The following is a 25,902-nucleotide window of genomic DNA, read 5'->3' as shown; positions in this document are numbered from 1 at the left end:
CTGCAGAATCCAATGGAATCAAGGGGACATTTTGCCACAGTGGGATTGCATGGAACCTGTCTTGGTTTGGGAAGACTGGTATCTGCCAGGCAATAAAAAAAACAACAACTGCAGTTTCCTTTGGGATGGAGAGTGTAAACCCCCCCCCCCCTTTTATTTTCTTTTTCAATTATAAATTACAATCAGAGGCTCTTTGGCAAAGAGTTGGGAAATAGGAATAGCAGTTCTTTACTAGTATGTATTACAAAGCAAACAAACACAAAAAAACCCCCCACCAAACAACTACAGCATTAATAACAAACGAAAACAGTACCAAGAACCTTGAGGGCTTTGTTTCACAAAACCCAGGGCAGTTTGGTTTTGGTGTCCCTGCAGGATCCTCAGAGCACTGAGCTGAAACAGTGGAAAAGTTCCGGGCTGGTAGATGGGATGGCAGGGTGTCCCAGCAGGCAGGGGCAGGATGTCCCGGCAGCGCAGGGGGTGCAGGGTCACGCTGTAGCAAGGGGAGCAGCACCAAAGAAGCCGAAGGCGAGGCAGAAAGTGGCCCAGCTCCCGCGAGTGGCAGAGAAAACTCAGGATTCAGGCCGAACCGGTGATAGTAGATTTCCCAGGACTGGATCCCTTTGGCCACAGTGAAACTCTTCCAGCCAGCAACAGCCGTTCTCTCCCTCCCCGAACGCCGGAAAAAGAAAAGCCCACAGCTGCCTCAAGCTCTGTCTTTTACCTGCGTTATCTCCCCCTTCCACCTTTGTCCACCTCTTTGTTTTGGTTAAGTACTCTCAAGTATCCAACAATTGGTCTCCTTGGTAACTTATGGGGAAAAAATTCTTTAGAGAAAGAAGGAACAAACCTAACCCCCAACAGAACCAAAATCCGTTTTGACACAGTGTGGCCACATGGAACTGATGCTGCAGATCATTGTGGGACTATGGAAACTCATGGAATCAAAAGTCCATTGTGACAGAAGAGAAAGGCCTCATGGAACCAAGGGGCCATTGTGACACAGCGGGGCCTCACAGAGCCAAGAAGTCCATGGTGACTCTGAGAAACTTCATGGAACAAAGGATCCATGGTGACACTGCAGAACCAAGGAGGCCGTTGTTGACAACAGGACAGCTCACGGAACCAGAAGTCCATTGTGACACAGCAAGGCTTCAGGGAACCAGAGGTCCATAGTGACACTCTGCAGCCTCATGGAACCACAAGCTGTCTTGGGTTTTGTAACCAAAAAGGAAAAAAAAATATTCTATTCCATCTGGTGAAATCCACTTGGGGAGGTGTTTTTTCTTTACCTGTTGTAACTCCAGGAGGGAGTGTGCAATGGCCTTTCTGATAACAAGCCAGCTGTTAAAACAAAGTGGGTCATTGTTCCTTATCTCTGCTCACCCTCCCATTCCCTCCGTGAGGATATCTTTTGTTAATGGGCCATTAAAGCTCACCAATGACATGACACATTACATCATCCCATTGTGAGATGCTCTACCCAGGGAGGACGAGCCAAACCGTTTTCATCTAGATAAAAGGGAGTCACAAGTGTCACCAGTCATCCCAGTGTTCCCATGGGACTCCCGAAGGAAGACTGGACCCATCTCTGCACCCTTGTCTCCACAGCACCATCTCTGCTTCCAACAGGACCACATCTGCCATTTCAGGAGGGCTTCCCTTTGGACTGTTTCCAACACCCTGAACAACAGGGTGTCAGGTTGTATTTCTGACTCTGTCAGGGTTTTCTAGGATTTCTTGTTTGTTTGCTTGCTTGCTTGTTCTTCTGTTCCACAACATTTGTCTTTTTTTATATCCCTAGTAAAGACCTGCTATACCTATTCCCAAAATCTTTGCCTGACAGCCTATTAATTGCAAATTTATAATAAATTGTAAACGGGGAGGGCCCGTACATTCCAAGGGAGACTCCAATCTTTCCTGGCAGATACCTGTCTATCTAAACCAAGACACAAGCCCTTGTGACACAGCGGGGCCACTTGCAGCCAAGGGGCCATTGTGACACTGGGGATCCAAGGAGACCTTTGTGACCCTGAGGAACCTCATGGAACAAAGGGTCCATTGTTACACTGGGGGGCCCTGTGGAGCCATGGGGATCGTTCTGATACTGTGGTGCTCCATGAAACAGAGGGGCCGTTCTGAAGGTACCAAGGACACAGTTGTTTCACAGTCGGGCTTCATGGAACCAAAGGTCCCTTGTGACATTGCAGAGCCTCATGGAACAATGGAGACCCTTATGACTCTTTGGGAGCCACAGGATCCAAGGGGCCATTGGGACACTGGAGGGCCTTGTTTAACCACGGGGTCATTTTACCACAGCAGGGCGTCATGGAATCAAGGGGACCACAGTGACACCGCAGGGCTCCATGAGAAGAAGGGTCCTTTCTGACACTGTGAGAAAGGAGTGACATTGTGACACTACAGGGCATCATGGACCCAAGGAGGCCATTTTGAAGCAGTGCAGCCTCATGGAACAATGGAGACCATTGTGACTCTTTGAGGCCTCATCTATCCTAAGGACCATTGTGACACAGCAGGGCTTCATGGAGAGTTGCTCCCAGTAGCCCAAAGTGTGATCCCACTTGCCCCCTTTCAACACCAGCATGAGCCCAATAACCTCCAGTATGATACTTGACACATGCCAGCACTCCTAGTCTGGTCCCAGTATAATCCCAGTTACCCCTGATCACTCACAGTATGGTCCCAGTTCCCTCCAGCTAGATCAACCCCATCAGTCCCAGTATGATGCCATTTGCTCCCATCATGCTCCAAGTCACCCCCACTACAGGGATGATGTGCAGGGTATGTTCCCAGTCACTCTCAGGTACCCCCAGTATTAGTCCCGTCCCTCCCAATATGAACCACAGATGGGCCCAGTGTGGTCCCAGTCACTGCCAGTATGAACCAGTTTTGTCCCACATGGTTCCAGTTGTACTCTTTCACCCTCACTTTTGTTCCAGTCAGTGCCAGTCTTCCCCAGAGTACCCCAGTTCCTTCCAGCATCATCCCATTGTCTCAGAACCACTCAGCTTCACTCTAATTGTACTCACTGCCAGTATGACCCCAATCATCTCCAGCATGCACCCAGTCACTTCCAGTTTGTCCCAGTTGCTCCCAGCTGCTCCTGGTTAAGCTCACCATGATCCCAGTCACTCCCAGTATATGCCAATTTCCCCCACCATGGCCACAATTGCCCCCTGCAGGCTCCTCACTTCCAGGATGAATCCAGTATGATCCCAGTCTCCCTCAGTGTGATCACAGTCTCCCTTGGCATGGGCCCAGCTGCTCCCAGTATGATCCCAGTCTAATGTCAGTACAAACCCAGTACAATCCCAGTCACTGTATGACCTTGGTAAAAACCAGTCGCTCCCAGTGATGACATTTCTAGGGCACCTCCCCCTGCCATGTTCCGACCTGTCCCGGCTCCATCCCTGCTCTTCCCACAAGCTGTGAGATGTCCAGGGAAAGGGGAAGGAAGATGAAGAGGATGAGGGAAGGAGGAAGAGGCGGAGCGGCAGCGGGAAGCGGGAGGAAGAAGAGGAGAGGAGACACCTGGTGGCTCCAGCTGTACCCGAACCCGCAGCCCCCCGGGACCATCGGTCCCATCCCGTAGGTGCCTGGGGAGGGGGAGCTCGCCCCAAATATCCAAGGGGTTGTTCCTGGGTTTGAGGTTTTTTGGGGAGGATGTTTGGAGCTTTCAGCGCTCCAAAGCCGAGCCGCAGATGGCCCCCGGGGGGACATCGGGGGGTCCCCGGGAGGTGGTTTTGGGGGTCCCGGTGTCGGCAGAGCCTTGGTGGGCCGATGAGATGTTGGTTCCCCTCTGGGTGGGGGTTGGGCTAGCTAGTTTACCCCAGGCATGGTCTTAGTTACACTCAGTTACACCCAGTTGCTCTCACTTTCATCCTGTGTGTTCCCAGTTCTTCCAGTTGCCCTTAGTATAGTCCCAGTCACTCCCAATATGATGCCAGTAACTCCCAGCATGCTCCCAGTCATGCCCAGTTGCCCACAGACGCCAGTCACTCCAAACCTGCTCACAGTAGTTCCCAGCAAGGTCCCACTTCTCCCCAGTGTGGCAGTTTGAAAACAAACCAGCTGGAGATGCCAAGTAAGAATTGTTCCATGACCCATTTCTCATCACTCTGCAGGATATCTTCTGTTAATGAGCCAGCTGTTAAACAAAGGTGGGGCGGTTTTCTTTATCTCTTCCACGACCCATCCTCCCTACAGGGGCACATCATCTGTTAATGGGCCATTGAGTCTCACTGAGTCACTGATAAAATTACATCATTCCATTGTGAGATGCTCCACCCAGAGGGAGGAGCCAAGCATTCCTACCTGGATAAAATCTGACATTGAAAACATCAGAAGCAGCCTGTTTCCACTGGATTCCCAGAGGAGGACCAGACCCATCTACACCACCACTGGACCTTCAGAGGAAAACTACAGCCTTCTACAGGAGTGCTGCTTCAAGAAAACCACACCTGTCACTCCAGGAGGACTGCAGCCACGATTTGATTGGACTGCTACCAACACCCTGACTAACGGGGTGTCAGGTTGTATTCTGTCCCTGTCAGAGTTGGGTTTTTTTTTCCTACTCCAATTTTAGGTTTTTTAAAATTTTATAGTTTAGTCTGTGAGGAAGAGGAAAATGCCCCAGGACAGCCAGGCAGGTGAGGAGGAAGTCAGTGTCCCTTTTTCCCTCTCCCCTGCTCCATCTCCCAGCCCAGCATGGCCCTGGCTGCAGGACAACCCCGCTGCCATCGCCGTCCTGCCAGGGATGGACTGAGAGGATCTGCTTCCCCTTCCCTCTGGCACGGAGGCAAATCCCATCCTCTCCTTGTCCTTCCTCCCCCAGACAAGGAGCTGAGGATGGAGACCAGGGAGGACAAATCCCCGCAGCAGAACCTTGTGGAAGAGGCGGTTTTGAGCATCTCCACAGCACAGGAATCCAATGAGGAGGGAAATCCCCGGAGATCCCACAGGAGGAGGGGCTCCAAACCAATCCCAGGGTGCTCTGAGCAGGAAAGACCCTCCCTGTGTTGGGAAGGTGGCCGGAGATTGATCCAGAGCTTGGAGCTGGTTTTCCATGAGCAGCTTCATGGTGGGGAGAAGCCTTACAAGTTCTTGGAGTGTGGGAAGAGCTTTAGCACGAGTTCCAAACTGATCCGCCACCAGATGCTCCACACTGAGGAATGGCCCTACATCTGTGGGGAATGTGGGAAGGGCTGCAGAGACAGCTCCAACCTGATTGTTCACCAGAGGATCCACACCGGGGAGAGGCCCTATCAGTGTCCCCAGTGTGGGAAGAGGTTTCAGACCAGCTCCCATCTCCACGTACATGAGCGGATTCACAGAGAGGAGAGGCCCTTCCGCTGCCCCGACTGCAGGAAGGGCTTCAAGCATAATTCCCACCTCATTACCCATCAGCACTTCCACACTGGGGAGAGGCCCTACGAGTGTCCCCAGTATGGGAAGAGTTTCTCCGACAGCTCTGTCTTGAGCCAACACCAACAGAAACACCGGTAAGGGAAGCCTTGTGAGTGCCCCAACAGCGAGAAGAGCTTCATGCACTGCTCCAACTCTATCCCCATCAGAGGACCCACACAGGGCAGAGCCCTCGTGACCCACATTCCCTATGATCCATGTTGGCGAGTGGCTGGTGGTCCTTTTGTTTTGGCCCTAATTTTCTTTTGATTCATCTTCAGCCCTTTAAAACACACAAAATTGGGGTAGAAGTAACAAAGTCATCAAAGGCATTTAAAGCCTCATTTTTAAGCAGTTTTTCAATGGAATCTGGAATTCAGGGAGATACCTGAGTGGATATAGGGGATTTGGGGGGTTATTTCGTGTAGTTGTCTCCCTTTCTTGGCACTACAAAAGACAAGAGGGATTGATCTGTCACCTAAAAACCAGCCAATGCCACTGAATACTACTCAATCTCACCCCAAAATTACTTGATTCCACAGCCCCTCAAGGTGGAATGGGGTTGGAGGGGATTTGGGTGAAGTGGGATGCAAATCAGGAGGCGTGAGATGGGCATTAGGTGGGGCAGGACTGGGGAGAGGGGGGTTTGGAGGTTTGAAATGGGGGAAACAGGGCTTGGGAAGGGGATCTTGATGTCCAGCAAGGGTAGGATGGATTGCAGTGGGGATTGGGAGAGTGTGGTGAAGTCTGAGATGAAGAAGCCAAAATTTGGGAATGATGAAGGGAGGAGTAACCCATTTCTGAGTGAGTTTTTGTGTATTCTGCATTCCTGAAGAGATTTTGGTGCATCCCACGTTTCTGAGGTGGTTTTGGGGCACTCCCCAGCTCTTGGGGGGTTTCCTGAGAGCAGCTCCATGCAGCCCCATTGCCAGGGGTGATTGCCTTGGGCACCAGCTCAGAGCTGCAGCCAGAGTCCGTTGCCTCAGTGCTGGAGAGCAGAGAAATGATGAATGGCCCCAGACATCTGCAGGGTGTGTTTGGGGGCCAGGGCAAGTTCGGCGTAGGTGGGGCGGTCACTGCCCCAGCCCCAGCCACGGCAGCCTCTGCTCCAGCCCCAAAGTGGCTGCCAAGCCCCTGGCACCCCAAAACCCCCACCTGTGAGAGGGACCAGAGCAGGTGAGGCTGTGACACGGCTGTGACATTGACATTGACATGACCCACGTCCCTGGAGCTCCCAGCAGCTGAGATGGCGCTGGATCCAAGGGCAACTGTGGACCTCTCTCTCTCTTCTCCTGACTTCCTCTTCTCAAATTCTGGAGGACTGGAAGTTGGACAGGGTGGAGTTTGATCAGTCAGTGCTTTGTGAAATGATTTACTGTAATTCCATCTTGCTTTAAGATTTTCCAAGTATCTCATTCTCTGAAGTTTTCGACTAAAAGTTTGTTCTCCACCCTCCTGAGAACTTTGTTGTTTTCTCCCATGCGCCGCCCGAGGGGGCAGGAACTGCAATGCTGAGCAAGGCCTGGCTTGGCTGGAGGGAGCAGAAAGGCCAAGCCCTGAGCCCAGGCCTGGCACAGCAGGGCCTGTCCCTCCCGGCTGGCTCGGGGCTGGTTGTGGGGCAGTGGGATGGCAGGGGCAGCAAGGACAAATGGCATCAACCTGCAAGCCCGGCCAGCCTCCTCAGGGAGGGGCCAGGGAGGAGCAAAGTGCAGGCCCTGAAAGGAAAGTTCCTTCTGTGGGGCCTCCAGAGGCGCTGGCAGAGCCCAGGGGACAAAGGGCTGGGTGCCTATGGCCCTGCCAGCCCTGCCCAGCCCTTGGCCATGTGTCCTGCAGGCTGTGCCCCCTGTGCGTGCTGCTGCTGTGCCCTGGCCGGCTGCACACGCCCATCTCGCTGTCCCCCCCAGCATTTCTCAGCCCAGCATTTCTGTGCCCTCCCTGGGCTCCCTGCACCCAGCCCTGCCAGCTGCTGGCACACAGAGCCAGGCCGGGAGCCCACCCTGCCAAGGGCCTTTGGAGCAGACTGGTGGCTGCCGTGGCTCCTGACCTCAGCAGCTGCTCCTGGGATGGTTCCATGGAAGCCGAGCACAGCAACGCTGCTGTGCATTGTCCCTGCTGAGGGTCACACACTGTCAGGGCACACTCCCTGCCTGTAGGATTTGTGCTCGACCCAAGCACTGCACTTGTGGCTCCAGCACTGCTTTCCAACAAAAATGGGGGAAGGCAAACTGTGTGTAGCTCATAGTATTTTAGTGTCTAAAACTTCTTAAGTGATTGGTCATAGAGGTGAAATCCATTTGGAATGAATGGGATGAAGATGTAGTGCAAGATAGAAAAGAGGAGCATAGAAATAACTAGAGGAAAACATATTGGATTGTTTCTTTCCATTTTCATTTCACTTCTGGAAAGCTGTTTCAGTTTTCCGTGAATCTTCTCCACAGTCCGGTCTGCTTTTTTCAAGGACCTCTCCTGGAGAATGAGGTGCAGCTTCTGTCATGAGATGTGCCACAAACTGCAACTTCTCTTGGCTTTCCACACCGTGTGTGCAGCACGACTCTTGCAGCAAAGCAGGAAAAATGTTTGGAGAACTTTGTAACTTGTTCTTTCTTTTCCTTTTGGACTGGGGAGTTGTGCCATTTTAAGGTTTTCATTGTTACTGTTCTACCCTAAGAAAATATGACAGGGTACCAGGAGTGGTTAGAGAATGCAAACCTGGCTGAATGCAGAGAAAGAATCTCCAGAGGCTGCATCCAGAAGTAGGGATTTGTGTGATAATCATTCCAACATCCCCAGGGACACCTTGAAAGTGATCTAGAACATGAAAATGGGCTGACAGGGAGAGTTTGTTCCTGTGTTCAGTTTTGATGATTGTACATCTCATGCACTGATTTAAATCAAGAGCATAGTCAGTTCATGATAAGCACCAGAACAAGCTCAACCTCTCCAAACAGATGACTGAAAGAATTGGAATAGGAGAAATGCAGGGAATGATTTGGTGAAGTTTGTCTGCAAGAAGGGTCATATTTTTCTAATCATTTCTAATCCATTCCCTCGGCTGTTGTGTTTCTGCGAAACAATTGTCATCCCAGATGCCTCATGAAATGAGAAGCCTGAGCTTGTGGAAGTGCCTGAAAGATGCCCTGTTCCTCTGCAGGGACACTCAGGCTGAAACAGGAGCCTGAGCCCTGTCTTGGGAAGCCTCCTCCGAGCTGGAATTTGTGCCGTGCTGGGAGAGGAGGAGCAGGGGGAGAAGGATGGGTGCTGTGTGGCAGGAGCAGGAGGTTTGGGCCCAGGACATTCCGCCTGCGCCGCTGCCCCGCAATGGGCGGCCGTGCCCGGGGCTCTGGGCCTGGCCCCGCGTGCGCTGAGCTCCCGACACTGCGGGAGCTCCCCGGGCTGGGCTCAGGTTCCCGCTGGCCCTGGGCAGCAGGCTGGGCTCCAGCTGGGATCAGCAGAGCTGGAAATACCTCTGGGAATTGCTCACCACTTTCTGTTGCTGCTTGGAGGAAGCAATGAAGTGAATTGGGAAGTTCTGCTTTCTCTTTCTCCTGGTGGATTTTTTTTCACTTTATTTGACAGGCCAGAGGCAATTTCTGTGATGGCCTCTGTCAGTTGATTCTATTTCAGCAGCACCAGCAGCAGGGCTGTGTTTGAGTGCTGCACATGTGGCCTGTGTGGCTTTAATTTTCCTCAACACTGTGCTCAGGGACGTGTGAACATTTGGAGATCAGCTGCTCGTGATGCCAGAGTTTGCCATCATGACAGCACTCTGGGTGGCACTGATCAAAAAAGGCAATTGCAGTTTTACAAATAAAATTTCAAGTGGCAAGCAGAAGAGGGACAAGAGCAGCCATGATCTCCAATTGCCAAGGCAAAGGCAGCAGCAGCCTCCTGCTGTCACTCAGGGTGAGTAAAACAGTGCTGAAAACAGCGCTGCAACCCAATCCTTTCTTTCTCTGGAGGCTGGGTCAGGGCAGCACAGGCGGGCCCTGAGGAATCAGGGCTGTTGGTGGGTGATTGTTGCTCTAGTCCAGAACTGATCTGGACAAAGGCCTTGGAAGGCGAGGCAGGAGCAGGTGGGAAGGGGCCGGCGCTGCTGCTGCTCCTGCCCGGGAGCCCCGGCTGGGCCGGGCCGGCGCCCGCTGCGCTGCGGCTCCTGCTGCTGCCAGAGCCGGGCGGGCCTCGGGGACAGGGAATGGACACGGGGGGACACCAAAGGCCGGCGGGGCTGCGGGGATGTTGGCGCTGGGGCCAGCGCCAGCACAGAGCTTCAGCCGCAATTAACGCAGAGGGAAAGGCTGGGGAAAGGCTCCATTTCAGCCTTTCTTGACTCATGGCTGGGAAGGGACCGAAATGAAAGGAGAACAAGCAGGGCCCGACCCCCTCTCCTTTGGGAGGAGCCCCATGCCTGGGGCTGTGAGGGAAAGTGAGGGGCTGTGGGGGTTGTGAGGGGAAGTGAGGGGCCATGAGGGGATGTGAAGGGGAATGAAGAGCCATGAAGGGCTGTGAGGGGCCAGGAGAGGTTCTGTGTAGCCATGAGGGGTTTTGAGGGGCCGTGAGGAGCCTCAGCCCTGGCAGCAGCGGGGTCCCACCATGTCCCCAGGGCAGGGCAGCCGTGAGGGGCCGCGAGTGCAGACGTGGCAGCAGAGCGGGCTTAGGGCATCTCCGGGAGGGGATGAGACCCTTCCCCAGCTCCAAACCACACCAAACCCACCGTTAACAGGATTGTCCCTCTTTAGAAGCTACTGGCAACTTGGAGTCCACTGTACAGTTTAATACCAGTGGGAAAAGCAAGGGAATTTTCCGAGTTAGTGACATCCAGCTTTAGTTAATCATGTCTACGATTTGAAAGGCTTACCAATGAAAAGTAACACTAATAAATAATAATAACTATAGCAAGTAATAAACTCCCAAATCCCAACACTCAGCACCACCCCAAAATGACAAACCTCATTTTTCTTTACTAGCACAAGGTTCATGAAAACGAATCCTATTAACTTTCTCCACCTCACATCTTCCCCACCAGACAAATGAGGTCATTTGCAGTGTTTAATACAAGTTACAGTTGAGGGCTGGAGGGAACAATGGGGAGACACCACCAATTTCCATGTTAAACCCAGCAGGCTGTCTCCAAAGTGGAGAGAATAAAATGGAATGGGGGCAGGGGCTGGTCAGATGTTCCTCTAAAGGACCACAAAATCACCTCCACGTGAACAGGAGGGGAAAATCAATCCCTGTAAACCACCCTGTGTGTTCAGGGACTCAGCTGTGAGGAGCTGGACATGGACAGAGGCATCTGGAACAGTTCTGTCCTCAGGCTGAGCTCTCCAGCCAGGCCCTGAAGTCAATCAGGTGCTTTCCCCGAGGATTCCGTGGTTGCCAACCACCCCTCCAGATGTGGCTTACAGGAGCACGGAACATTTTTCAACATCAGGAGAGCAGAAGAAAAATGACAAGAGCTGCCCAATTCAGAGCTCTGTTTAAAAACCTGGAAAATACAAATCAGTTGAACTCTGAAGCCCAGCTGTGGGCCCTGGAATCCAAAAGAAATCTGGAAAGGCTTTTCACAAGGACTGACACTGAAGAGCTAACAGATGAATGTGTGTGGTTTATTCAGAGGCTTCCAATTTTCTACATTTTTCCTTGAACTGTTGAACTTGACCTTATCTTTGCCTCCTCTTGCACGAAAGGAGCCTCATTGCACCAGCCAGGAAGGCAAAGCTCTTTCTTGGCCCTGGCTGCTGCTGTCCAGGCAGCATTTCCATCCCTCCTGGGGCCTCTTCCCTCAGGGCCCCCAGCAGCAGCTGCTGGAGCAGCACATGGAAGCTGCAGATGGAAGTGCTGCCCACCCCAGCCTGAAGCTACAAAAGGATCCTGCTGAAAGGAACCCCAAGATTCCCTCCCAGGGGCCCTTCTCCCAGTCCTCTTGTGGCTCCTGGGGGAGCTGGGAGTGCTCTACCCTATGGGCAGAGTGGCAGAGAACTGGGCTGCTCCACAGGCTGGGAACATCCTTTAAATAATAAAGCAACCGAAAAATTTTCCAGGGTGTGAGTAGCTTCAGCTCAGAAACATGGCTTTTTTGTATTAATAGTTTAGTACTAAATAAGTGAATGAAATAGATTTCATTTGTAATTCAGATGCATTTCATCCTTTTCCAAGGTTTTGGTCCCTTCCCCCAGGGTCATTTCCTCTACTCACCCACTTTCTAGTCGTTAGAAGGGAGTTAAGCACACCAGAAAAGGCAACAGCTTCTGTTTCAAAGGGAATCAGCCACCACTGCAGGGAAGCTGAATTGCCCCCAGGCACCTGTGTGCATTTGAAGGGTGAGCAGTTGCTGGGACAGACATCTCACACAACTTCTAAGGCTGTGAGAAACCCACAAGTGGCAAAGTATCTTAGTGGGTCAACTCCTACTGAAATTCCATTCCCCCACAGCCTCCAAATGGGCAGGCAGGGCTGGGCTCTGGCAGGGTTCAGGTTTGAGTGCCTTGTGCTCCCTGGCATGGAAGTGATCATATGAACTCTGGCAGTGATTGATTGGGGTATGGCTGCTGAAGGAGGAGGGGGGAATCTCTGGAGACAGGAAAGTCTCTTCTCCTTTCTCCCTGCCCTCTTCAAAGAGCAATGCCTGTGCTGGGTTTACATGGGACCCCTTCCCTCAGCCCAGGGTCTGACCCACTGTGTGCTCTGGAGGAGCCAAACCCAGAGGGGTCCCAATATCAGCCTTGCCTTTCACTGCCTTCCTCCCCCTTACCTCGCCTTGCAGACCCATCCCTTGCCTTGCCTGTCCCCTCCACTCCCCTGCCTTGCCTTGCCTACCTCTCACTTCTCTTCCCTTGCACACCCTCCCTTTCTGTGCCCCCAGTGACTTTCTTGTCTTGCCTCCCCCTTCCTCTGCTTGCCTGCTCTACCCACACCTGGCCTGGCCTTGCCTTGCCTTCCTGTCCCTTGCCTGGCCTGGCATAACCCTGCCTTGTCGTGCCCTGTACACACCTCCCTTGCCTTGCCTACTCCTCCCTTGCCTTGACTTGTCTGCCTGGACCTGCCTGCCCCTCGCTGACCTTTCCTTGCCCTGCCTCCCCCTCCCTTGCCTTGCCTTCCCCTCACTCCCTCCCATGGAGAACTGTCAAAGTTGCCTTGCCTTGTTCCTGGAGCTCCTGGTGGCATTGATGAGTTAGGATGGTGACCCAGCTGATGGGCTGTGTCCTGCTGCCAGATTCATCTCTGCTGGTTCTAAACTGCCTTTCTCCCATGCTTGTCATCTAAGACATCTCCTTTTTCAGGGATGGGCCTTTCTCATTCAGACTGTGCAGATTCCAAGGGCTGTTTGGCTTCAAAGGAATGTCTCTCCCTTTGATTCTGTTTTCATTTACAAGTAACCTGAGAACAAGACTCATCTGGAGCCTTTTCCAGGAGGTGATTTAGCTGTGCACATTGATCTCCAGGCCACTCTTTTCTTCTTTGAGCTACCTTGTCCTTAAGGAACTGTGGCTGGTTATGGAATTCGTGGACAGAGGCACTTTAGAGGATGTTGTGGCTGAAGGAGAGATGGCAGCTCTCAGTTGGGTGGTGAGGGATCTCTCTGGTGCTTCCCATGCCATGGACATGCTTGCCCTGGTAAACAGGTGATAAGAACAAAAATACCCTAATCTGCCTTCACTTAGAAAGATGCTACTCTAATGGTGTTGGAGCAGCAGCTCTTCCTCTTGGCCACACCATGTTCTGTTATACTCACCATTCCCCAAGACAAGAAATCTCTTGGAGCCATTTCCTTTCTTTGTGGGATGAATTCAGGTCTTTCATTTTGACCCTCATCTTTCTTTGTCCTCTGTCAGAGCCTGCAGGCCCTGTATTTCCTTCATTCCAGCCAGGTCATCCCCAGGGAGGTCAAAGGCTTCAGCATCCTCCTGGGCATGGCTGGATCTGTCAGGTTGGGTGGGTGTTTTTGGTCAGGGGCAGTGTTCCCAGGCTGTGGGGTCTGGGGCTGTTCCTGCGTGGTGCCAGTTCCCCAGGAGTGGAGCCTGTGGGAGTGCAGGGAGCCCTGCTGCCAACTGAGAGCAGCTGCCCCGTGCCCAGAGGGCCAGACAGGGGTGTCAGGAGGGGCTTTGGTTTGTGTGTGTCCCTTCCAGAGGGACGGAGTTCCAATGGAAAACGTGCAGGGAATAAATGAAAGCCACTGCAGGAAACTTGAGGGTTTCTTTAAGGGGCCACTTCCATCTTTCCTTGGCTCCAGCTCTGAGGAAACAGAGGCCCTGAGCCAGGGGCTCTGCTCTGCTGCCCTGGGCACCCCGGGGCTCCTGGAACACCCCACGGGCAGGGCGGGCCCAGAGTGTCACAATGTCCCCTTGGTTCCAGCAGGCCCCGCAGGGTCACAGTGCTCCCTCTGCACCCTGAGGCCCCACAGCACCCAGTCCAGGCCACTGCCATGGTTCCAGTCACTCCCAGTACGGTCCCAGGGACTCCCAGTCTTTCTCAGTACATCCCAGTCACCCGCAGCATGCTCCCAGTCACTCCCAGTTCCTCCCAGTTGCTTCCAGTATGATTCCAGTGGCCCACAGCCACTCTAAGTAACCCTTGGGGTAATTCCAGTTGCTCCCAGTATATCCCAGTTGCCCTCAACATGTTCCAAGCTGCCCTCAGCCTGCTTCTGGTCACTCCCAGTGGGATCCCAGTCCCCCATTAGTGTCAGATTGGTTCCACCCAGTATGATCACAGTTGCACCAGTTTCCCCTAGTACAGTCCCAGTCACTGCCAGAATGATTCCAGTGGCCCCCAGTACAGACACAGTAACACCCTGCTTCTCCCAGTTGCCCCCAGCATGGTCCCAGTTGTTCCCAGTGTTGTCCCTTCCAGAATCATTCCAGACACTCCCAGTATATCCCAGTTGCCCCCAGCATGCTCATTCCCAGTCACCCCAGAGTCCCCAGTATGGTTCCAGTTGCCTCCCGCATGATCTCACTCATTCCCAGTATATCCCAGTTACCCCCAGCATGCACCAGTCATTCCCAGTCACTCTTAGTAACCCTCAGTGTGGTCCCAGTCACTGCCAGTATTCCCACGTCCATGCTCCAAATGCTGCTCCCAGCCCTGATCTGTGGGGATGGGAATGTCCCGCTCCCTTCCCGGGGCAGGGTCACACCTGAGCTAGGTGTGCAGGGCAGGACCTTGCCCTGAGCCCAAGCCCTGCCCCACCTGCAGGATCTGCTTCCCCTGGGCCTCTTCCCCCTGCGGCCCCAAGCCCAGCTTGGTGCTAAACAAAGGGGCTGGGCCGGGGTCATCCCCCGGCGGGGGCTGTGCACCCCCTCTGCCCCCTCCCCAAATTCCCCCCGGGGGCAGCAGGAGCTGGGGCAGGAGCCCTGTGGGGAGGGAAAAGGGAGTGACACCGGCATGGGGGGTCACACACGCTCTGGGGGACATACACGGGCCCTGGGGATTCCCCCTGACCTTTTCCTGCAGGACCAGGAGGATAAACCCCAACATGGAGACCCCAAACCCCGGAAGCATCTATGGGACAGGGTTTGGTGGGAGCTTTGGGGGTCTGGGGGAGTCACAACTTCCCCAAAACCCCCTCCCAGCTCCACACCCACTCCCAGACCCCTCAAACCACCTCACAGCTTCTGCCCAGGACATCCCCAATCATTCCCTGCAACATAAATGACCCTAAAAGCCACAATTCCCCCTTCCCATCTCCCCCAAGATCCACCCAAATCCTCTTCAAGACACACAGCCCTGCCAGCACCCCAAAACTCCCTCACCCCCCCCGCCCCAGAAGGCCCCCAAACCTCCTCCCAGCAACACAAATGCCACCAAGAGCCACAAAAGCCTCTCTCAGTCCCACCAGGAGTCCCAGAAACTCCTCACAGGCCCCTATGGCACTGACCAGGAGAGGCTGGTGGACAGGAACATCCACAGCCAGGAGCACCTCGGGCACTTCAGCAGTGATTTGGGCACGTTGCGGGGGACACCAACAATACGGAGATCCAGGCCAGAGACAGGGACAGAAAGCTGGAATTCCTGGAGAACAGATGGGCTCAAGTGGACACGTTCTGCTGCAACAACTATGAGACCATAGCCATGTCCCTTGGCTAGGGTGCTCCCAGAACACCTAAACCCTCCTGAATATTCCCCTGAACCACAAATTAACACTCAAATCCAGGTAAAATGATTCAGCTTTAGATCTCTTCACTTAATTTTGCTTATTTTTAATCCAATTCTGGATGTTTTATAGAAAAATCACAGAAATTAATCAGGTACAAAAATATCTCCAAGATCATCCAATTTGTCTTGATGCCATCAGAAGAAAAAACACAGCAGAACGGATTTTTTGGGCTGTAAATTAAAAAAAAAATCCGCTCTTCTCAATTCATTTACATTGTTGATCAGAGTCCCAGTAGATGTTCCTGACCCTGTGTTCATCCAGGTGCCTGTGGAGATCCAGGGCTCTGCCCAGTGTGGGTCCTTTGATGGGGGATGGAGTTGGAGCAGTGCAGGAAGCTCTTCCCACAGTCAGGGCACTCACAGGGCTTCTCTTAATGGTGCCTCCGTTGGTGTCGGGTCAAGATATAGCTCTGGGTGAAGCTCTTCCCACACTGGGGACACTCGTAGGGCCTCTCCCCAGTGTGGATGCGCCGGTGGGTGACGAGGTCGTACTTTCGCTTGAAGCTGTTCCTGCAGTCGGAGCAGCGGAAGGGCCTCTCCTCTCTGTGAATCCGCTGGTGCACAAGGAGACTGGAGCTGGTCTGAAACCCCTTCCCACACTCAGGACACTGATAGGGCCTCTCCCCAGTGTGGATCATTTGGTGGATGATCAGTTTGGACCTCTGGTTGAAGCCCTTCCCGCATTCCCCACACTCATATGGCCTTTCCTCAGCGTGGATGTTCTGGTGATGGATCAGGTTGGAGCTCTGGCTGAAGCTCTTCCCACATTGCTCACACTCATAGGGCCGTTCCCGGGTGTGGATCCTCTGGTGGTGAATCAGGTGGGATCTCTGGCTGAAGCTCATCCCACATTCCCCACACTCGTGGGGTCTCTCCCCAGTGTGGATGTGCCGATGTCTGAGAAGATGGAAGTTGCGCTTGAAGCCCTTTCTACAGTCGGGGCAGCGGAAGGGCCTCTCCTCTGTGTGAATCCGCTGGTGCCTGAGGAGATTGGAGCTGGTCTGAAACCTCTTCTTACACTGGGGACACTCGTAGGTCCTCTCTGCAGTGTGGATCCGCTGGTGGCTACTCAGGTGGGATCTGTGGCTGAAGCTCTTCCCACACTCCAAGCACTTGTGGGGCTTCTCCTCATCATGAACCTGCTCATGGACCACAAGCGCAGAGCCCTGACTTGATCTCTGGCCGCCTTCCTGGCGCAGGGTGTGCCTTTCAGCCTCAGAACAGCTTGGGATGGGTTTGGAGCCTCTTTTCCTGTGGGATCTCCAGGGATTTTCCTCCCCGTCGGATTCCTGCAATGTGGAGCCGGTAAAAATGGCCTCTTCCACAAGGTTGTGCCGTGGGGATTTTTCCTCCTTGGTCTCTATACCCAACTCCTTGTCTGGGGAAGAAAGGACAAGGAGAGGATGGGATTTGTCTCCGTGCCACAGGGAAGGGGAAGGAGATCCCCTCAGTTCATCCCCAGAAGGACGGCGTTGGCAGCGGGGTTGTCCTGCAGCTGGGGGCCATGCTGGGCTGGGAGATGAAGCAGGAGAGAGGGGGAAAGGGGCACTGACTTCCTCCTCACCTGCCTGGCTGTCCCGGGACATCTTCCTTTTCCTCGCAGCCTCCTCCTCCACCTGGCCAAGGTTTTGAAAGTCCTGGTTTGGGGTGAAAACAAGGGATGAGTACATTGAGTTTGAAAGTTGCTCTGCCCAAGTCCATCTCTAGAGGTCATTGGGCATCGAGGGTCCAGAAAAACCTCTCAAACACCAAGATTCAGCCCTGAAAACGCCTCCCAGGAGTTCCCTGTCTCTGCTCTCTCCCCTTGGGTGTTTGGGGGTTCCCCCCATCCCAGCTGCCTGGGGTCACCCTTGTACTGGGGGTCCCCGGTCTACTTGGTCCCTGCCCTGCCCAGGCTGCTGAGAGTCCCAGGAATCTGAAGAGTTCCCCCCTTTTCCACCTCCCCATATAGGGATGATGGCGGGTGTTGGGATCCTGGGGTCCCTTCTCCCCTTATTCTCTGCTTTGGGGTGCAGGGGGTCCAAGGAGTCCCCCCTGCCCCTCTCCAGGCTGTTGAGGGTCCTGCCAATGGCGGCGCCCCCCCTCTCTGGGCTCCCCACTTTGGGCTCCTGGGGGGCACAGGGCTCTGCTCCTCCAGGCTTTCTGGGGACCCTGGGTGGGGACTACAGCCCTTGGGGCTCCTCTCAGGAGACTCACAATGGGGGGAATGCAGAGAGGGCTGGGGGATCCCAGCAGTGACATCACTGGGAGTGACTGGTCTGTACTGGGGTAACTGGAAACTTACAGGGGCAACTGGGACTGACTGGGAATGACTACAAGCATGCTGAGGGCAACTGGGCTATACTGGAATGGTCTGTGACCGTAATGGGGGGACTGAAATCACACTGGGAACAGCTGGAATCATGCTGGGGAGAACTGGGACCATGCTGGGGGCAAGTGGGAGCAAGTGGGAGTGAATGGGTCTACAGTGAGGCAACTGGGCATGACTGGGAGCGTCTGGGATCATCTATGGAGTGACTGGGACTATACTAGGGGTAACTGGGTGCAACTGGGATGACTCTTGGAAGAACAGGGAGAAACTGGAACCATGCTGGGGGCAACTGGGATCATAATGGATCATACTGGCAGCAACTGGGATTGCACTGAGGGTGACTGGGAGGGGCTGTGAGCAACTGAGATGAGGCTAGAGCTACTGAGGACAAATAGGAGTGACTGAGAATGTGCTGGGAGCAACTGGGATACACTGGGAGAGTCTGAAACCACAGTGGGAATAAACAGAAACAACTAAAACCTGGCTGGATGATAATGGGAACAGTCCAGAAACTTGGATCATGCTGGAGGCAACTGGGAGTAACTGGGAAAGACTGGGATCATTCTAAGGTAACCAGAACCACACTGGGCCAATTGGATAAACTGGGAGTGTCTGTAACCATACTGGGGGGAATGGAACCACACTGGGAACCATGCTGGCACCATGCTGGCAGCAACTGGGAGTGAGTGGGATCATCCTGAGATGAACTGGGCCTATTCTAGGGACAAGTGGGATCATACTGGGAGCAACTGGGAACAACTGGAACTTTACTGGCAGCAACTGGAATCATATTGGGAATGATTGGGAGTGCCTGTGAGCAGCTGGAATCATGCTGAAAGTAACTGGGTGAAACTGAGAGTGACTGGGAGCATGCTGGGTTTGACTGGAATACACTGGGAGAGACTGGGAGCCATGAGGATCATACTGGAGGGTACTGGGGTCATGCTGGCATTGACAGGGAGCAACTGTGATGACACTGGGGGCCACTGGCATCATACTGGGAGTGACTGGCATCATACTGGGATTATAGTTGGTGTCAATGGATCCTGACTGGGGGTTACTGGGAGCCACCAGACCCATGCTGAGAGCCTACTGGGAATACCCTGAGAAGAACTGGGACCAACTGGGATGTACTGAGTGACTGGAATAAAACTGGGGGCAACTGAACCATGCTGAGGGAACTGGGAGGGCCTGGCAATGACTACAAGAATATTCAGGGCAACTGGGATAGACTGGGAGTACCTGAGACCACGCAGGTGGTGACTGGGACAAGAGTGAGAGTCACTGGGAATGTGCTGGGGGAACTGGGGGTGTGTGTGAGTGACTGAGGCCCTGCTGGGAAAGACTGGCATCATACTGGGAGGGACTGGGACAATAGTAGGGGCAACTGGGAGAACTGGGAACAGAACAGACAGTAGTAGGAGGAACTGGGAGCAACTGGGACCCTGCTGGGGGAAAATTGTATCATAATGGAGAATAATAGGGACTTACTCGGTTTATACTGGAAGCAACAGAGATCCTACAGGGAGTGAGGGGAAGTGACCAGGATCATACTGGGCCTGACTGGGCTCATACTGGGAGTCCCCAGTGTAAGAGACGGTCCGAAGATCCCTCATCTGCCTCACGACCATCATCAACAACAGAGACTGAAACCCCTAAAAGGGACTTTAAAATCTCAACACAGGAGTTCTGGCCTGGCTGAGGTGGGATGTTGGCCAAGTGCTGCCTGCAGGTGTGTTTGATGGAAATGAACACACTGCAATGATTTCCCCCACCTGTTTGGCCAACTGCCTTTCGCTTCGGAGAGGACTATAAAAACCCTGGAGACCCCCGCTCACTTGTGTGATCACCCCACTGGAGAAACTCACGTCTATAGGTATCTTCAAAAGCCTCGAGGACTCGACCCTCCATGTTGGTAGCTATAAACCCCTTCCCCTCTTTTTCTGTCTTTCTTACTATTCTCTTTTCTCTCCCCACTATCGCATTTGTTGGCACTAAATAAAGGTGCATTTGTGATTGAGTAAACTGAGTTTGTCCCCCGCTGTGTCTTTTGCGCTCTGAGATCCCTAAAACGAACCATCACGAGCCCCGCTTGTGTGAGCAGATCGTGACACCCAGGAAACTGGAACCACACGGGGGGGACAACTGGGCTCATCCTGGGAGCAGCCGCTGCCGGCACCGGGAGCCCCGAACCCCTTTCCCGGCCATCCCGCCCCTCCAGCCCCAGCACCCCCCAACGGGGTCCCGGCAATCCCAGGGGTCCCCCCCTCTCGGGGTCCCCGCTTTGGGCTCCAGGGGCTCTCCTGTCTCTGGGGTCCCGCTCAGGTGGGCCCCAAAGCCCGGATCTCTACCGGGCTCCCCAAACCTGGTGTCCCCCCGCCGGTCCCGCCGCTCCCCACGTGGCCCCGGCAGAGCTCGGAGGGCCCGGCCCGGGAAGCCCAACCCCCACCTGGGGGGACCCGCATTCCCCCGCCCCCTGCCGGGGCTCTGCCGACACCGGGACCCCCCCAAAAACACCTCTCAGGGACCCCGCCGGGATATTTGGGGCGAGCTCCCTCTCTCCGGGCACCTGCGGGATGGGGCCAATGGTGTCCGGGCGAAGGAGCTGCAGATTCAGGGAGCAGGGAACGCACGTGGTGCTTCCTCTGCCTCCTCCAGGTCCTTCTGCTCCCCCTCTTCCTCCTTCTCTGTCCCTCCTCTTCCTCCTCCTCCTCCCAACCGGGACACGATGGCTACGGGCTGGGTCACTCCAGGCCGAGCTCGGGGGAGCATAAGTTTGGGGGGAAAAATGGGAAGGGGGTGGGAGAGGGGGCACAGGGGGATGTGGGACCCACTGAGGGTCCCCCAGTTCAGCCCAGGTGCCGGCGCAGCCCCACGGATCCCCAGTGCAGCCCCACAGGTGCCGTGGCGGCCCCACAGATCCCCCAGCCCCGGCTCCCCGCGCTGAGCCCCGCTCTGGCTGTGCCGCTCCTGCAGCATCTGCAGCTCCCTGCTGGCCCCGTGCCGGTGCCGCTCGTTGTACCGGCTCTGGCCATCCCAAAATCCCGGCTGGGCTCCGGCCACCATCCCCGGCAGCTGCGGCTCGGCCCGGCCCCGCTGGCGGTGGCGGCACTGGAAGGGAATCCCATCCAGGGAGCCCATGGACAGGAACTGGGGGAAGCCCGGGCCGGGTTCCAACAGCGCCACGGGCAGGGAGCACAGGGAGAGGAGAACTGGGGGGACACGGACATTTGGGGGCTGGGGGGGCACGGCTGAAGGAAAGGGGCAACGGGGAGAGCTGGGAGAGCAGGGAAGGGGCTTTGGGGCTTCCAGGGTTGAGAAAAAGGGGTGGTGGGGGTGGGTAGATGTGGGATGGGTGGAGTTAAGGGGGTTCCTGTACTCAGAAAAAGAAGTTCCAAGCGTCCCCAGTGTACGCATTCCCATGACAGGGCAAGGAAACCCGGGATGGCTGGGAATACGGTTCCAGGGTGTCCTCAGTGAAACATTAATTTTGAAGAATTAACGATTTTAGTTAAACCAGATATTGCTGAAGTAAGACAGATAGACTTTCCTTTGGATAAGCAGAAGCCAGATTTAAGGAACTGATAAATCATGAGGCCTGTCAGCTTATGTTTGTGTATTCTGACTAATCAACAGGCTTCAAGAAGGACAATGAATTCATAAATCAAATACTCCTGGGAAAACAGGATTCAGTTGTCACACAACACTAAAAGGTTAAAAAGTCAAAGCGATGAAGACTCACTTACTTCATCATTTTGAGACCCTGCCCCATAAAAAGAACCACCGACCCATTTCAAAGAACAAACCACGCATGCTTAATAGCTTTTGGCTAATTACCATACGAGGCGGGGAATGGGATGTACTAAAGTCATGAATATACATTTGTGTTTTGGGTATTCAATACTTCTGTACATAAAAAGACCCTGTGATCTTCTGTGAGCGCGCGTGTTTGGGAGCTATCCCGCACGCTGCCCGGCATTGTAATTAAACATACACTTTCTAACTTTAAACTGTTAGAGAGTCTTTTGTCCGTCATAGTTGGATATCGGCATTAGGGCGATATTCATATTTTTTTAATAATTCACTCAGTGTTGAGGAAAGGACGGGCTTGGGTGCCGGGATGGGCAGGAATAGGGGTCCGGGGGGTCTCTATGTCAAAGAAAAGGGGGCTCTGGGGGCAGGGAGAGGCGGGATGTCCGGGAAAGGGGTGCAGGGCTGTCGGTGCCGGATAAGGGCGTGCAGGGTGGAAGCCATGGCCGGGAATGGGGGTTCGGGGCGATGGCGGCGCCCAGGAATGGGGGTTTGGGGGTCCCTCTTTGGTGCCCGCCAATGGCAGCCCGAGTGTGCAGTGACGTCACCGGTCGCCGGGCAGATCCGAAAGTGCCCGAGGGAGTGTGGGGGGCGAGGGGAGCGCACGGCGGAATTCCCGGGAATGCCCCGGGATCCCCTCCTGGCATCCCCCGGGACCCTCCTCGGCCACGCCCTGCGGGACCCCCGGGCCGGGTTGTGCTCAACTCCCGGCGCCTGCGCTCCAACTGCGCCGGGAACCCGCGGGCGTCGGCCCAAAGCGGGGGAAGCGCCGCCATCCGCGGATCCATTTTTTCCTGCGGCTGCGGCTCCCACCCCCGGCAGAGCAGGACTGGGCGCGGGGACTCCGATCCCTCATTCCCAATCTCCTTCCCTCGCTCTCTGCTGTGCTCTCCCTTTCCTTCGGGTGATCATCAATCGCAGAGCGGCTGGAGAGCCGCGTGCCCAGCCCGGGTTTCCCAGGAAAGGGAGGCCTGGGGGTGAGGTGCCCCGGGCCGGCCGGGAATGGGGCTCCGGGGCGCCCCGGGCTGACGGAAACGGGATGCGGGGGCTGGGAGAGGAGGATCCCCGGGCAAGGGGGTGCAGGGCGGTGTCGGTGCAGGATAAGGGGATGCAGAGGGTCCCGGAGCTGGGGCAGGGGATGCGGGTGGGTCCCAGTTCCCAGGAATGGGGATTCCAGGGGGTTCCGTTGGGCTCCCCAAAGCCCCTCTCAGGGGGGAGCAGGAGCTGGGTCAGGAGCTGTGGGGAGAGAAAAGGGGGTGAGCCCGGCCTGGGGGGACATGGGGGAGTTACAGGCGCTCCGAGGGGGGATACGAGCCCCGGGGACCCCCCTCACCTTCTCCCGCAGCGGAGGCCGAGCCCCAGCCCCGGCAGACGAAGCCCCCGAGCCCCGGCAGCATCTTGGGGGGCGTCCGGCGGCAGCTCCGGGGGCGGGAGGGGCAGGATGCGGGAAAGGGCGACGGCTGCCGGGAAGGGACCGGCATGGACTGGGACAGGCTGGGATGGACTGGGACACCGGCATACACTGGGATACATCGGGATACACTGGGATACACCGGGATACACCAGGCCCAGGACTGGCACCCACTGGGAGCAGGGAGCGCAGCGGGGCGGGCTCGGGGAGCGCGAGGGGATGGCGGCTCTGACCAGAGGGGAAAGGATGGAAGGGCTGGATGGCAAACTCCGGAGCTGAGGCTGAAGGGATGGAAGGGCTGGATGGGGAACTGCGGAGCTGAGGATGAAGGGATGGAAGGGCTGGACCACAAACTCCGGAGCTGAGGCTGCAGACGCGGGAGGTCCCGGCAGGCAGGGGGTGCGGGCCACAGAGCAGCCCCAAAAGACTCAGAGCAGGGCCCAAGAAGCATCAGGGGAGGGACAGGAGCGACCCCGCTCCCAGCACGGCAACAGGCCCCGAGTTAGTGAGGCAGGAGATAACCGGGCCCCAGGTCAGTGGCTGCTCCAGGAGCAGAGGCTCACCCCACACCAGAAGAAACAGGACCGAGCTGGACTTCTGCAGCAGCAGTGAGTTCTTTTCCCCAAACAGCAGCTACAGCACTCTCCTCTGAAGGCTCAGATCAGAAAATGATTTTGAGTTTCCCCTCCCTGCCCTGTCTCAAGCACCCAGCCATCAGTGCCTCTTAGCAACACAATGGGAAAAAATTCCACCGGTAAGGAGTAAAGAAAAGAAAAGGAAGAAAAAAAAAAAACTACACTGAACCCCCAACACTGAGGTGATACTGGGGGTGACTGGAACCATGCTGGGATGGGAACACCTGGGAACACCTGGGACCATGCTGAGATCGTACCGGGATCATGCTGAGTGTAACTGAAAGTGACTGGGATCACACTGGGGGTGACTGGGAGGCAGAGGGCCCTTGCTGGGAGTGACCTGGGCCTTCCCTGGGGTGGAACTGGGGGAACTGGCCCAGCTGGGGCTCAGGGTTGTTCTGCCCCAGGGCTGCCACCCGCGGCCCCACAGAGCCGAGGGACAGGGCACAGCTGAGGGACAGGGGACAGCTGAGGGACAGGGCAGAACTGAGGGACAGGGGACAGCCAGGGAACACGGCCTGGCCCAGGGACACTGAGCTCCAGCACTCTGTGCTGTTGTGCCCGGGCTGTTGCCCTTGGGCTCCCAGCACAGGCCAAGGGGGGACAATCCCCTCCAGAAACTGTTGTTTGCTTTAAGCTTTGCTCTGGAACATTCCCAAGGAGCCACCTGCAGTGGCTGGAGCCCGGCCGGGTGCCCGGGGCCACCAAAGCCGCTCGGGCAGTGCCCTCCTGCCCCGGGCAGGGCAGAGAACAGCCAAGGAAAGGCTCGTGCTGGGCTCAGGGCAGGGACAGGGCACTCCCCTGGCGCTGCCACGGGCACAACAGAGCCGGCCTGGGGAAAGGATTGGCATTCATGGCCCATGGAATCCCAGCAGGGATTGCTTCTCATCTCACTGCTGTCATTGCATTGGTCAGCGATTCAAATCATTTCCCCATGGAATTCCCATGGCAGTGGGCTGGAGAGGAGATCCATCCATGGAATTGTCACCTGACTGCGATGAGAGTGGGGTCATGCCATGGAAATTCCATGGGAATTCCTGCATTCCCAAGTCTCCCCATTTCTGAATCCTACATTCCCACAGGAATTCCCCTTCCCCTCTCACATCCACCCTTGTTCTCCAGAGCCTCCCAACCATATCTGATGTATTTTGGGAGCTCTTCAATAATGGTGTGTCCCAGGTAACGCATCATCTGCTCCACCATGATCCCTTTGGATTCCCAGCACCTCTGGGGGATCCAGGTGGCACCGTGGGACACCGCAAAGCTCCTGGATCCCAGCTGGAAGGAGATGAAATCCCACCTGTCATAGCTGTACCTGTGGGATCCAGGGATGCTCCATTGGTCAGGAGGTCACAGCTGGAAACCACCTGCACCGTGTGGAGACCTGGGAATGAGGAGAGAACGGAGCAATGGAGTTGTGTCCCAGCCCCACAGAGCCCCTTGGAGCTCCCTGGATTCCCATTCCAGCCCCAGAGATCCACCCCCATCCCCAGAGATCCCATCCCAGCCCCTCAGAGTCCTCCATTCCCACAGATCCCAGCCCAGCCCCCGGCTCCCCCCACTCCCCTGCTCTGGTTGTACCGGCCCTGTCTCCAGGTCACCGTCGGCCACGAGCCGGTTCCTCTCCTTGAGCCGGGCCTGGCTATCCCAATGTCCTGGGTCTGGCTATCCCAGTGTCCTGGGTCTGCCTATCCCAATATCTCAGCTCTGTCTATCCCAATATCTCAGCTCTGTCTATCCCAATTTCCCAGCTCTGGCTATCCCAGTATCCCAGCTCTGGTTATCCCAATATCCAGCTCTGCCTATCCCAATATCCCAGCTCAGCTCCCACTGCCATCCCCGGTGTCTGCGGCTCCATCCGGCCCCGCTTGCTGTCCCAGCTCTTGCAGGGGTCCTGTCCACATCCCCACAATCCAGGACCGGGGGATCCCCGGGCCGGGCTCCGACAGCGCCACTTCCAGGTACTGCAGGGAGTGGAGAAGCGAGGAGACACAGAGATTTGGGGGAGCTGGGGGGCTGAAAGTGGGAGTTTGGGGATCCAGGGGGGTCAAGAGGCCAAGGAAAGGGGGAACTTGAAGAGCTGGGACAGCTGAAGTAGCTTCAGGGGCTCAGAGTCAAGGAAAGGGGGTGCAGGGAGTGGGAGAGGTGGGATGGGG

The 25,902-nt window shown here is 55.4% G+C and overlaps 1 protein-coding gene across 1 annotated transcript in view; it reads right to left on the bottom strand.

The window, feature by feature from the left end:
* Positions 1 to 25,213, bottom strand: part of LOC136303666 (zinc finger protein 850-like) — an 87,276-nt gene extending 62,063 nt beyond the window's left edge. The window contains exons 1-3 of the mRNA XM_066207257.1: positions 25,062 to 25,213; positions 17,144 to 17,216; positions 15,964 to 16,957 (exon numbers count right to left, since the gene is read on the bottom strand). Coding sequence (XP_066063354.1) covers positions 15,964 to 16,957; positions 17,144 to 17,216; positions 25,062 to 25,085 — 1,091 coding nt within the window. The 5' untranslated portion in view covers positions 25,086 to 25,213. The remainder of the gene's footprint in view (positions 1 to 15,963; positions 16,958 to 17,143; positions 17,217 to 25,061) is intronic.
* Positions 25,214 to 25,902: the final 689 nt, after the last annotated feature.

This window comes from Chamaea fasciata, unplaced genomic scaffold, assembly GCF_029207755.1.
Source record: "Chamaea fasciata isolate MVZ Bird 193981 ecotype frontalis unplaced genomic scaffold, bChaFas1.0.hap1 SCAF_40, whole genome shotgun sequence".
Lineage (NCBI taxonomy): Eukaryota > Metazoa > Chordata > Aves > Passeriformes > Sylviidae > Chamaea > Chamaea fasciata.
This window is presented reverse-complemented; position numbering and strand designations above follow the sequence as displayed.